At 48.9% G+C, this 14,009-nt stretch overlaps 1 protein-coding gene across 2 annotated transcripts in view; it reads left to right on the top strand.

The window, feature by feature from the left end:
- The window catches only part of tsc22d2 (TSC22 domain family 2), a 30,028-nt gene extending 20,951 nt beyond the window's left edge, over positions 1-9,077 (top strand). For both annotated transcript variants that reach the window (XM_088914546.1, XM_088914545.1), the window contains 2 exons: positions 6,877-6,928; positions 7,487-9,077. In XM_088914546.1, the coding sequence (XP_088770672.1) occupies positions 6,877-6,928; positions 7,487-7,744 (310 nt within the window). In that variant the 3' untranslated portion in view covers positions 7,745-9,077. The remainder of the gene's footprint in view (positions 1-6,876; positions 6,929-7,486) is intronic.
- The last annotated feature ends 4,932 nt before the right edge of the window (positions 9,078-14,009 follow it).

The following is a 14,009-nucleotide window of genomic DNA, read 5'->3' as shown; positions in this document are numbered from 1 at the left end:
GGTTGCGAGATGTGTCATGGCGAATCTCAATGGGAAAGCTAAACACGACATTATAACATGATCTCACTGCAGTTATGCCTTAGTCTTATGAGAAGTATTTCTGCAGATGAGTTCTTCATAGCAGGACGGTTCTGCATAGCATTTAACAGAAAAGGGCTATGTGTCGTTTTGCACACGAAGTAGTGGGAGTCTGGAACAAGCTGCCAGTCAGAGGCTGAACGATCGGGGTGGGCTGGGTGACCTGATCTCCCTTCAAGGTTCCTGCATGCTACGTCCAGCTGGAATTACTGCTCGTTTCAGTAATGATCCTCTGTTATAACAGTGCCCCAGGAAATGTATGTAGAATGTAGATGAACCAAAGGCATTTGAGTTGTAGTCCTTGCAAGTTAACACTTTTCTTGTGACCTTTCTGTGCTGCAGAACACACCTCAGAGCTGATTTTAAAAGTGCTCAGTTTTTACGACTCTTGCATAGGGCAGTTCCCCACTGGAGTAGAGGTAACTAAAAAAAGGATTTGATATTATTACCAGAAGTATTGCTTTTACAGTAGAGAGTGTTACCTTTTGTTTAACCGTATGAACTGAGAATAGGCTGTCATGGCCTGTGGGGATGTGTCCAGGGGCCCACTGGTACAGTACAGAGGCAGACGGAGAAAGCACTGCTGGAGCAGGAGGGCTCCAGTCGTACTGTGGAGAGCGCCCCCCAGAGGAGAAGGTGGACAGTCCCAGCTCACCCTGAGAACAGAGTCTCGGTCACTGGCCAGCTGGGAGGTCAGTTTGTACGTCTCGAGACTGATATGGGGCATGCGAGAGCTGTGTGCTTTTCCCAGCTTGCGAGTGTTCGTCGGTCGGTGCCCGCCCTATAAAATACGTGCAGCTGCTGCCCAAACCATGTGCTGGGCTTATGCTCACATCTGCGCGGTCCGAGAGCTGGTGTCATTTACAAGCTTGCTGTTGTCCTTAAATTGCGGGCGGTTTGCTCTGTGTACAGCTCTGAACTGTTTCTAAGACATTGGGGTTTCGTTACTGACGAAGAGAAGAACAATTTTTTCACTTCCTTGCTCGTTGCAACTCGGGATATGAGCTAGTTCAGCGGGAGCGAGGACAGAGCGGCTGATATTTAAAAACGGGACAAACCCCCTGATGGCTGGGATCCATTTGGCAGTTTTTGTGCAGTCAGCAGTGAGTGGAGCTTGTGATGTGGGTTACTGTATTGGGTCCGTTCTTCTCTCTGCTGAGGTTAATGCCCAACCGCAAGTTTTGTCAGTGAAATAAAGCTCCCTGCGCAAGTAAAACAAACATTTGTATGACCTAGTTCTTGTGGGGGGTGTGTGTTCTTCTCAGTCCCAGGTTGCAAGCAGGGGATATCTGCTGGACTCATATATTGACTCTTTTACCACCTGATTCTTAAAACCACAGTGAAATCACGCTGTGGAAATCACAGTTCTCTGAGGGAGGCAGGTGCATGTTTTAGTTATTCATTCTTTTTGTAATCTTGACATGTCTACCAAGGACACAAGCTGGGAGACCTCTTGTATACAGCAATCTGAGGGAAGCTCCCAGCTCAAAGGCACGAGAGCAGCCTCCCACTCAGGATTCGAACCTGCAGCCCTCTGGTCTGAAGCCCAGAACCCCAACCTGCCACTCCGATTTGTTTCTTGTTTCGTGCAAATATTTGCCCCGAGTTAAACAAACCATTAGGCACCCAATAAAAGATAAGATAGATCAGATCACTTTATTGGTCATTTACAATTTCTTGCATGAGGAATTTGTCTTTTCGCAGACCCCAGCTTGCTCTCCATGAGACACACAGACAGGGAGAGAAGCTGGGGGTCAGAGCGCAGGGTCAGCCATTTACATGGCGCCCCTTGAGCAGTTGGGGTTAAGGGCCTTGCTCAGGGGCCGAATGGAGGAGGATTCCTGTGCTGGCTGTGGGATTCGAACCAGCAACCTTCCAGCTACAGGCGCAGATCCTTAACCACAGAGCCACCGCACCGCCCCTGTAGTCAGCCCTCGTATCATCTAGAATAAGATTTTGGCAACACAGGCTGGGGGCCACAAAGGTACATGACAAAGCATTAGTCCGGTAGAAACAATGACTTGTGGTGCTCTCTTCCCGTATTTAGAGAGGGCATCCTATCATTCTGTTTTCCCACTGCGGTTTTGATAGGCATATTAATTCTTAGCAGCAGAGAAGCAAAAGAGTGAGGGTTATTTGTGGAAAGTCCTGTCACTGTCGCTTTTTTTAATGAAGAATTATAAGGTATTGATCTTCTGACTTGAATCTATGTGAAAGCTGTTGGAATGGCTGTTTTATGGCACTTGGTTGTTACTGGAGTTTGCCGAGAGAGGCTGTAGTGACCAAAGTTCGCCATTGTATGAATGTGCTGGCCTGAGGCTTTTCAGTTTGTCCCAGGAGAGTGAAAAAATGGGTTGCACATGAGAGGCCAGTCAACACATTTCGCTAGTTCGGTGGTGTGGTAGCTAAGTAAATCTAAACTTTTGTTCAACCGTTTCTTAAAAGAATCCAATATTTGGGCCTCAGCTACTTGGCTGGGAAGCCTGATCTTGAGTCTTTCCTATACTCCTACATTAATTCACTTGAGTTTCCAAATATGACCCTGTGTGCTCACTGTGAGTGGGACCCCAGGGTTGGTTCTGTCCATGCCCCTTAAGATTCGATAGATTTGGATTAAATTCAGTCTGTTTCCTTTGCTCTAGACCGAAGAGATTTCTTTCCCCTTACCTGTTCATATATGACAGTCCTTGAGACTGGGAAAATCATTATTGTTGCTCTTTATCTTCTGTATAATGCTGAGAAATCCCTTTTGTTTTACGCTGACCCAATCTGTGTTCTAAATGAGGTCTTGCTAGTGCTTTGTGAAGCCTGTGCACAGCTTCCCCGGATTTAAATTCCACATTTTGTTAGGAAAACTGGTTCTAAATTAATGCCTCCTGATTGTTTTTCGAATAAATAGAATTAGAATTAGTGGGTTTTTTCCCCCACTGGGAAGATACATGTGACAACCTTAAGGCTATTTCCCCACAAAGTCCCTGTCAACTTTAATATAAATTTGCTTTTCTGCATCACTTTGGTTGCAAAGTAAAAAATTAGGAGGCATTCCTTTCCTACTGACCCTTGACCCTTTTGTGCACTCATGCATTCTGCCAGCTTTTTTTTTATTGCTTCCCCACATTGTCTTGATGAGAGCGTGGAAGCTTCTGCAGCCAGGGCCCATCTAGCCTCCTATGCGCTATTGATACTCCATCTGTAGTTCGGTTTGCCCTCACCAATGTTCGATTCCATTGTGAAGTGCACGCAATCCAGAATTTTAACTTAAATCTTTCTGTAATTCCCTTCTTGTTATACCATCTGTAAATGTAGCTAGTTTGCTACCTATATATGAGAGTCGAGATCTCTGATCATGATCGGGATGTGCAGTGAACCTGAAATGGATCCCTGCTGCACACCCCTGCTCACATCTGCCCACTTGGAGGTAGTGTTACTTCAGATGAGGCGCTGCTGCCTGTTTCTAACCAGCTCTCGGTCCATGTGCAGGCATTACCTTTCAGCTTAATCCCTTTCTTAAGATTTCTGCAGGTCTGGATGCATCGTGTTGTGAGTTCCAGTGCGTTTTCTGCTGTTCTCATTTTTGTTTTACAATGAGATAGAATTTTAAACAAGATTCCTTACTGAATTCTTGTTGGTTCTGAGTTATTTTGTACTTGTGCTCGTAAGTTAGCTCTGTCGTTTTAGCTTTTACCAGTAAGCAAAGTGAGAGGGATTGGTCTGTAGCAACCTGGTTCGGTTCTTTAGCCATATTTCTTGAATTAGTATTGCATTTGCTGTACTGTACTCCCATCTGTGGGTACCACTGAGCTCCACTCTCGGTGAGAGTTGAAATGTCCAAGCTGAGGGGTCTTTAAATAACATCCTTCATTTCTGCCAGTACGACTGGGAAAAATCTCATCAGACCCTGGAATTGTAGGTCTGGTAGAACCAGCGTTGGTTAGGTTGAAGTTTCCAGGTACTACTGGGTCTCCCTCTGTGATGTGGGACCTGCTGTTGACATTTCTTACAGTTAAAAAAAACAACTATCAATTTGCAAAGGGTTGCTTTAACTTACGTTTGAACACACTCTGCAATTTGAACCTGATTTAATTTTGCACAGAATACGTGGGTGTTGAAGAGGAAAAGAAATGGAGCCTTCATGTAAAACAGGAAATTTTGAGGGGGGGGGGGGAAAGTAGTTTGGCAGTCGACCATAAATATCTGACCTAGGCAGGCACTGCTGAGCTTAATAAAATGAGACCTTATACGTGTTAAAAACTCACGTGAAGTGGGCTTCTCCTGTACTGCGCCTATGCAGTAATCTGTAGTATCTGGTTGGCATTTTAATATAAACGCCCATTCTTGACTCCCGGACCCCAAATAACCAAGATTACACCACAGCGAAGTACTTGAATAGCTGATAGTGCTGGACAGGGCCAGGAAAGACAACCAGACTGAAAGCTCCTTGCAAGCGACTTGTGGAAAACGTGCTTGTACCTGAAGGGGGGGGGGGGAGTCAGTTGCTTCTGTATTGCCTAAACTTGTTTACTGGAGAGCAGGGTGGGTTTTTTTTTTCTTTCCGAGCGATAGCAGTAGTAAAACGGAATGCCGTGATTTTAGTTTTTTAAATGTAAACACTGGGAGCAGCGTTCTCGCACGTCCGCGTCCACGTCTCCCGAGACCGGAGCCCGCTATCAGCCGGTCCGCTTGTTTACCTGGGTCTCGCGGGGGCGTGGGCGCCCTTGCAAGTGGGCTGCGACGCAGTTTCAACTCGGCGCGCCTTGGATGCTGTGCTTCCAGCGGGGCTCGGTGTGCGCGGAGGCGTTGCTTTAACTGGATCGTCACTGGCGTTTCCGAGGAGAGACGGCCCTGTCGGTCTCCGTGGCGGGCGGTCTGCAGTCGGACCAATAGGCTGCAGCTGCCCGCCCAGGGCTCCTCCCGTGTGTTTACGAGGCTGGATGAGTTAAATGGGCTCCTGTGACTCCGGCTCTCAGATGATTCAGACTCCTGCCCTGTCTCTGTCTCCGTGGACAAGTTGGACAAGTCGCCCCGTGGACCCCCGGACTGTGTGTCATGCGCCCCAAAATGCCTTACAGACTGCCCTGCTCGCCCGGCTCCTCGCCCCCGTATTCTCGGGGCTTGATTCATTACCACGGTCGCTGCAGGTAACTTTTTAAAACTTTTTTTTTTGTTGTTGTTGTTGCCTCTTGGAGAAGACCGGTTGGAGGATCTGACTCGAACCCCAGCTCGGGGATGTCACTGCAATTCCGCGCCCTAGTGGGGCCGGTGTGTGTGTGTGTGAGAGGGGAGAGGGGTTATTGCTCACTGTGCTGTGGGGCGGGGAAGTGGGGATACGCCGAGGACGGGCGTTGCGGGGCTCGAGTGTCAATATTACGCGAGCGCCTGTGTTCAGCCTGAGCTTTCCGTTGCAAATGCTCTGGGCTCCCCCTCGCAGCTGGGCCGGCGTGAGCTCCCCGCGGCGTGTTTTCCGAGTCCCGGCGCCACCCCCGTCGGTCTCGGTGTCCATGTTCCTGACCCCAGCCCCTCCAGCGCGCCGGACACCTGCTGGTCCTGCAGGCCGGGGGACCTGCTCGCGCCCTCGCTGTGCTTTAAATCCCGCGTGCGCAGCTCGCGTGAGCGGGCGAGGGAGGGTATCCCCTCTGCGCGCTCGGGACCCCCCGGCTCTGCTGCGTGGGGGGGGGGGGGGGCTGGGCTCGCGGGCGAGGCGGTGCCGACGCCCCCCCAAATAACATTGACAGCCGAGCGGAGGACCCCCCCCCCCCCCCCCCCCAAAAAAAAAAGAAGCAGCAGCCAGCCAGTGTCTCGGGCGGACTGCAGCTCCGCTCGTCTTCCCGCGAACTGGGGGCCGTGCGGGTGTCAACACTGCGGCCGTCCTGCAGCCGCGTCTCGCGACAGTGGGTCTTCGTTCTCGGTGCACGCGGGCAGTTCGGACGTTGCTGCGTCCTGCGCGCTTGTTCCCGATCCCGTTCAAGAGCGCGGTCGCGCTGTGCGGGCTGGACGTCTGTGACGTCGCGGTTCCGAACGCCGCGTTGTTCGCGGGTGGGTGTCTGCGCTGTGACGCGCCCTCCGTGCGCGCTTTTCGGGAGGAGCCGGGTTTGTGATCACTGGAAACAAGTAGATGGTAATGGAGAGGGGGGGGGACCGTTTATATAGGACAACCCGTGCCAAAAAGAAATAACCTTTTTTTTTTTTTTGCATTCGTAACCGGTTTGGCAGGAATCTGATTTTCTTAGGCTGCTGCTGGAGGGGAAATAAAAGGTCTTCTCTTCCTGCACGCGGAGCCAGATCGCTGCCCCGTGCGCTTCCTCGGGGGCAGGGCAGGCAGGCGCGCGGGCTCGGTGCCTCGAGCAGGGCAGGCGGGCAGGCGTGCGCGCGCGTTCACCCCCCCCCCCCCCCCCCCCCGAGACCGGCAGGCTTTGCTTTGCTGTCGTTTCCGGTGCGCTGTGGCGGACAGCACCGCAGCCCTGGTTCATGCCCAACGAGCGGCCTCAGTGCCCTGCTTCTGCGGCCCCGTCCTGGTAGAGCAGCTCGGAGTTGGCATGCCGCGGTCAGGTATTTAAGGGAGGCGGTGCCAGATCTGGAAGATCGCTGCGGAGGCGGTCTTGGCGAGGCTGCAGCGATACCGCGGCGCAGATGAGACTTTCCTGGGAAGTCCTGGCCGTGTGTCCAGCCGGGTGCCATGGCGTGCTGCGCCTGTCTGAACTTGACTGAGGTTCTGAAATAGCAGCGTAACAGCACGGAGCGTGAACAATGCGATATCGGTGGCCCACGCTTATGTACATTTCTTTTCTTTCCTTTTTGCAGTACATCCGGAGCGAGCGTTGTAGCCATCGATAACAAAATAGAGCAGGCGATGGTAAGTACGGTTACTTAAACCTTTGTTGTTGGTGGTGGTGTTGTTTTGCCGAATTACGCACTGATTATTTTGTGTCGTCTGTATCGCGAAATGAAAGCCGTAAAAACACTTGACATCATTCTTTAAAACATTCTTTAGTAGCTCAGAGTTTGTTGATTAAGAGTATTTACCTTTACTTTTAATCCAGTTTTATAGCACAATATACCAAACTGGACATTAATGGCGACTTTTAAGTCTAAACATAGTGTGGAGCAGAAATGGCTCTAATGACTTGAAGATCGTAGGAGTGCAGGTAGTATGTGATTGGAGCTCAAGAGAAGGTCAGAATATTAAAGTCATCTCCCGGGCCCAAGTAACTGGGTTAACCTAGCTCTCGCTTAGACACGCTTTGCTTTAGGATTCGTCATGTACCAAAAATGTTGTTGACGCGCTTTCGGGATTCAGAATCCCTTAGCGCCCTGCCCCGCTCAGCACCGAGGAGACTGGGCCCCCTCCGTCTCCCTTGGGCACCCCGAGTGACGCCGTGCCTCCTGTGTGCGCTTGTCTCCCTCCCTGCAGGACCTGGTGAAGAGCCACCTGATGTACGCCGTGCGGGAGGAGGTGGAGGTGCTGAAGGAGCAGATCAAGGAGCTGTACGAGAGGAACTCTGTGCTGGAGCGGGAGAACGCGCTGCTCAAGTCCCTGGCCAACAACGAACAGCTGTCGCAGCTCTCGGTGCAGCTCACGAACCCCAGCGGCACCCCGCCGCCGGGCGCGGCCCCCGCCGAGGCCGGCCCGCCGGCCCCCCACCAGCAGCCCAACGCCTCGTCCGCGTGAAGAGAACGGAAGTAGAGAAAATAAAGAGTCTTGTCCGCCACCAGTGTTCTTACCAGTCTTCAAGCGAAGAGCCATGCTTCAGAGTGCGTGCTGTCATTGGCCTTCCCAGTATTAGACAATCATCCTGCAAGAGCTTTCTTCATCCTGCCCATCTCGCGTGGCGCCGCGGGGGTCCCGGCTGCACGAGCAGCGCGCAGGGAAGGGGTGGGCGTCTGGCGGAGACGGCTGTACCTGGAAGAGTGCCGAGCTGTGGGTGGTACTTCTCATCCTTTTTTTTTTTTTAAGGCTTGCTTGCAGGGTTTTTTTTGTGGAAACCTTAGTTGGTCAATGGAGCTGTCTTCATGTTGTAAGAAGTGCGAGTCTGTTTTAAGAGCCCACCATACTTCAACATGAGTTTAAAAAAAAAATTACATCCATTCAGTTTTTACTGTTTTTGCTGTTTATTTATTACAGGGCTGCTATTTTCGTAATGTAAATGAACAATGTCACAGAATCATTTTGAAAGGAAAGTTCTGAACGTTTTGAAATGTAAAGTAATCTGAAATGAAATGGATGAGCGGTATTGCAAAGAAATAGTCAAATGTAGGCAATAATAAAGAAATTCCTGGTGTAGTACTAACACTAATGGCAATTTTATTTTGGGATTATTTACAATAGTTAAGACCCAGTTTGAATGTACATTTTGTATAGAGTGTAAAGTATAAAAGAGCATAGCAAGTTTGTACAGGTTAACATCAGTTATCTGAAATCTTAAACCAATCTCTGGTGGGCTGTTTTGATGAAGAGAACTGTGCCGTTTCTGTTGCTAGTTTCTTTAAGAACAGGTGATTGCCATAATGCCCTAAACCTTTTTTAAATAAATCTTGTGCATTCTGGAGGGGTGGGGGGGAATTGGGGGGGAAAAAAAAGCTGTGAAATTGTTCAACCTACTTTGTAACCAAAGATGCAAAGCTGTGTAATTCAATTTTATTTTGTAATGCACACTCTATACGTATTTTTTAGTTTTGTTACTTTCTCCTTCACGACAAAAAAAGAAAATCTTTTGTTGCTGTTTAGCATGTTCTGCATGATCTGTAATCTTCAAACCACTTTCTTACCTCATGTTTTTATTCAGCACTCTTATTGTAAGTAGTCTGTGAACAATGTTGATGAAATAACCGAACGAAGAGCTGGCAGTGATGGAGGTGAATCTAGTGGGGATGCACACTAGTCAGAGAAATGAAGTGAGCCATCTTTTGTTCATTTAAATGGTGTTTTGAATTTCATATGCAGAAAAAACGTTTTGTTACATTGCAAATTTTAATGTATTTAATAAATGCAACATTCAGATTCCAAGTGTAGTGTACACTGAGTATTTAAAGGGCCCTGAGTGGTCATTACACTCTTTTAAGACCTTATTTGCTAAATTGAAATTGTACATTTTGTCAATTCGATTTGTTTTTCCTAGACTGAATAAACAAACACAAGACAGTTGCACGTGCTAAGGGCGCAATATAGACTTTTTCCACTGTAACCTTTAAATTTTTCTGAGCAATCCCCTTTAAAATTGTTTTGTTTCTGCATAATCAAAATACCTTAGACAGCTTGAGGGTATTTAAAAGATCAGTGTCTTTCGATGCTCATTAAAAAGGAATGAATCGCTGCTCGCTGTCTTACTGAATCTTGAATGGGTAGTGGATGTCTGGATCAAAACCCACAGCACTGGTACGTGTCAAAACCATCCTGCACCTTCTGTCTTCCCCGTAAGATCTGGGTCGTGCCCTCCTGTCAGTGGAGAGTGGCATGTGTCTCTGTCCCTGCTGTGTGCTGTGTAGTTCTCGTGATTCCTGGGTGAAATATTTGTGGTAAAGATTCCTCCTTGGCGTTGCTTTTTTTTTTTTGCAGAAGGTTCATGCTCCAGTCTTTGCTCTTGGGCCATACGTGTGCATTGGAGTTGACAAACTGGAAGGTATTAAATTTTCTATCTGGAGAACGTGGAAGCGTGTCTGGTCTCCTCCTCTAACAAGGGTTAATACGCCCCGAGCTCTGGGCTGAAGGCGCCAGTAGAAATCGCAGTTTGGCCCGCGAGGCTGCCAGCTTCCCCGCCAACGCAAGGCAGCCGTGTGTTTAACCACTGAGTGGATCGGAGCGGACCAGCTAGGTGAGAAAACAGCCTGTACATGTTGGGGTTTCTCGGACTTCCTCTGGAGGTGGGGGTTTACCTCTGCAGTCCAGGAATGGGGTGCAGTCGTTACACTTTGTCAGGGTGCTCTAAAAATGCAGGAGACTACATTCAGATCCCAAAGAGGGGGTAGGGGCAGACTAACTCCCCCCCCCACCATCCATCTGTCTTCTAAGCAGTTTGTCCAGTTCGGGGAGACTGGGGAGCGAAGTGTATCCCAGCAAGCGATGCGCAAAAGACAGGATTCACCTGGTACAGGGCACCAGTCCGTCATCCCAGAGGCCATTTTCAAAGCGGCCGAATCCACCAGAATTGCCTTTAGACTGCAGGAGGAAACACTCAAAATCAAAAGTTTATTTATCACATGCACAACAATACAGCGTGCAGCAGCAGTAGTTGCTGGCAATGAAATGTCTTTTTCTGCGAGCTCACAAGAATCACAGAAATCACAAAAATCACAAAATTGAGGTTATGAAAATAAGGTTACATAATAATAGATGTCATAGAAACGGAATAAAACTCAATATGAGTAGAGCTGCTGTGTGTCCAGGGTGTAGGCCATATATACAAGTAGTGCGGTTATGCTGAATACAGTGAGAACTGTGTCCATGTAGCCGTTACAGGCGATTTGCTGAAGGAGCTGCAGGTTGGCTGTTTAGCAGTCTTATTGCCTGGAGGTAGAAGCTGTTCCGTAGTCTGTTGGACTTGGACCGAATGCTTTGGTACCGTTTACCGGACGGTAGGAGGGAAAACAGTGTGTGACTGGGATGACTGGGGTCCATGAGAATGGACCTGGCCTTCTTCAGACATCTAGCTGAGTAGATATCCTGGATGTTTGGTAGCTCACAGCCGGTAATGAGCTGCGCTGACTTCACTACCCTCTGCAGTACTTTGCGATCCCGGGCGGAGCAGTTCCCATACCAGGCAGTGATGCAGCCAGTCAGGATGCTCTCAATAGTGCGCCTGTAGAAGTTGGCCTGGATATGTGACGACATGCCAAACCTCTTTAGCCTGCGGAGAGAGAATAGGTGCTGCCATGCTGTTTTGACCACGGTGTTGGTGTGGTGGGTCCAGGTCAAGTCCTCCGTGATGTTAACTCCCAGAAACCTAAAACTGCTGACCCTCTCCACTGCAGTCCCATTGATGTAGATAGGTGTGTGATCTCCTCCCTGGTGTTTTCTATAGTCCACAATCATCTCCTTAGTCTTACTGATGCTCAGAGAGAGGTTGTTCTCCTGGCACCATGCTGCCAGGGTTTCAACCTCCTCCCTGTACGCAGACTCTTCACTATCTGTGATCAGGCTGATGACTGTTGTATCGTCCGCAAACTTAATGATGGAGTTTGAGTTATGCCTGGCTGTTGGATATGTTGGTGCCCACCCTCACCACCTGCGGACGTTCCGTCAAGAAGTCCAGGATCCAGTTACAGAGGGAGGTGTTCAGTCCCCGGTCCTGGAGCTTGATGACCAGCTTTGAGGGCACTATGGTACTGAATGCTGAGCTGTAATCAACAAACAGCATTCTCACATACGTTCCTTTCTTATCCAGGTGTGAGAGGGCAGTATGGAGGGCAGTGGCAATAGCATCTTCTGTTGACCAGTTCTGGCGGTATGCAAATTGCAGTGGGTCTAGGGTGTCAGGCAGTGAGGAGGCGATGTATGCTTTGACCAACCGCTCGAAGCGCTTCATGATAACTGATGTGAGTGCAACAGGGCGGTAGTCATTTAGGCAGCTGACTCTGGGTTTCTTAGGAACAGGGACAATGGTGGTTTTCTTAAAGCAGGAAGGAACTATAGACTGAGCTAGGGAGAGATTGAATATGTCCGAGAAGACATCTGCCAGCTGGTCTGCACATGCCTTCAGAACGTGGCCAGGGATGGCATCAGGGCCAGGAGCCTTGTGTGGATCGGTCTTTTTAAAAACTTTACACACATCCGCTCTGGATATGATCAGTGGGTTTCCGTCTTGGATTTCTGGAATCTCCCTGACTGGATCTGCGTCACTGACCTCAAACCGAGCATAGAATGAATTTAGCTCATCAGGAAGAAAGGCAGACGGTTGTGTGACATAGCTGGATTGCGCTTTGTAGTCTGTAATGGTGCATATACCATTCCACATGGTCCATGTGTTGCAGCCGTGATAATATGACTCTAATTTTACACACACACACACACACACACACACACACAGTTAAGATGCAAACTCCACACAGACAGCAGCCTGGGTCCAGAATTGAACCCAGGGCCCCAGCGCTGTGAGGCAGCAATGCCACTGTGCCACCATGCCCATAAAAATAAGTAGGAGTTTTGCTATGCTATTGGAAAACATTAAATGTAGAGTTTTAAGCTCTCACTGCATATTTGGAAATAAGCTGTAGAGAAATGAAAAAGAGAGGGTGGGTTAAAGCTCAATAGAAATGAAAACCTGAAACTCTGAAAGTAAATTAGCATTGAAGTGTAGGTGGTCAGGTGCTAAATGGAGCAAACGTGCTGCACTAAAGATTTAAAACTGGCCAAAGGTCACCAGTGAGCAGATAGGAGTGTGATGTCAGACTCCTTTGATGTATGTCGATGCCTGGACTTACTCAACCGGTTGTGTGAATTTCAAACTTGTGGGCCCGCAAGGGAAAAATCTCACACCCCTTTTAGGACAGTACAGGCCTTCGGCTGCTCCTTAGTTCTGCACGGTCTGACCTTCCTGAAGTTAGCTTTTCTATCCAGCAGGTGAAGCCCAGCTGAGCTGCTGTGTGTCTCCTCTCACTGGGAGAGGGAACGTTCCCTCTCCTGGGCTTCTTGAGACTCTATTGGGAAGAAGAGGCGATGCTGTCTCTTAACGCCAGGAACTCTCAGAAGCCTTCTCCGCCTTCATATACATGCGTGTGTAAGGTCACAGCTGTGACAGCAGTACAGTAGAGCACTTTGACCAGATCGCCTCAGCAGCGCTGGCAGGTAGGGACTGGAAGGTAGGAACACGTCACGCACACGGGAGCAGGGCTGGGTGATTCAGCCCTCTGTCTGGGTGAAGCTGTCATGGGAAAGCTCTTCGGGCAAACAGAGTGTGTGACGGGATGTGCTTTAAGGCGTGGCTGCTGCGGTTGAGTGAGAAATGGCAGAGTCATAACTCAGCAGAGCACCTGAATCATGAGCTCAGGCGCTTGATCCCTCCTGGCTCACCTGTTCGGGGAAGAGCGTGATGGATTCTGGGCGCTGAGCTGGTTTTAATTCTCCTCCTGACGTCGGTAAGCAAACACCATCATAAACAAACACATCCACAGACTCCGAGCTGCAAGCCTGCTTCCCCAACTCTGCCCAGCTCGCAATGTGTTAAGAAATGTGCTGATACTACCTTTGAGAAATGATATGCAGCCATTGGGATAAAAACGACTTTTCAAATTCTGTTCAAAATCCTCGGGCCTATATCCTAAATCCTACACTTTCAGGCCGGGGGAGGGAACCCCAGGGAGCAGCAGCCTGTGAGATCGTCCCTCTGTGAAAACACGAGCTCGTGGTGTTTTGATCATTTCACGGAGTTAATTGGTTTAAGCACCGTAAGAATTAAGTAAATTAGAAGCAGCCAGCGCCGGACTTTGAGAACTGGGATTTAACATTTTAATTTAAACTGCTTAATAGAACAAATTAAATCAGACCCCCAACAAAACTGTTGCAAAACAGTTTTTAAAACTGACGATTTCAGACTGATTTATAAACCCTAAGGGGTCATGCTTCTCCAGGACTGTTCTATGGCTTTTGAAAATCAATTAGAACCGATTTAAATGAGTTAGGTCACATAAATGATCTGGGTTCGGCTGGCTACAAAGTACAAACTATCTCATCGTGATGGACACATGGTGTACTGTGATCATTTGTTAATAGATTGCATATTCTAAGATCAGATCTCTTTATTGGCCATATGCAATTTCTTGCATGAGGAATTTGTCTTTTCGCAGACCCCAGCCTGCTCTCCATGAGACACACAGACAGGGAGAGAAGCTGGGGGTCAGAGCTCAGGGTCAGCCATTTATACGGCGCCCCTGGAGCAGTTGGGGTGAAGGGCCTTGCTCAGGGGCCCAACGGAGTAGGATAACTTTTCTGACCGGAGTATTTC

Source organism: Atractosteus spatula, chromosome 4, assembly GCF_055471065.1.
Source record: "Atractosteus spatula isolate fAtrSpa1 chromosome 4, fAtrSpa1.hap1, whole genome shotgun sequence".
Taxonomy (NCBI): Eukaryota; Metazoa; Chordata; class Actinopteri; order Semionotiformes; family Lepisosteidae; genus Atractosteus; species Atractosteus spatula.
The sequence above is the reverse complement of the archived record's forward strand: the minus strand, read 5'-3'. Positions and strand labels throughout refer to the sequence as shown.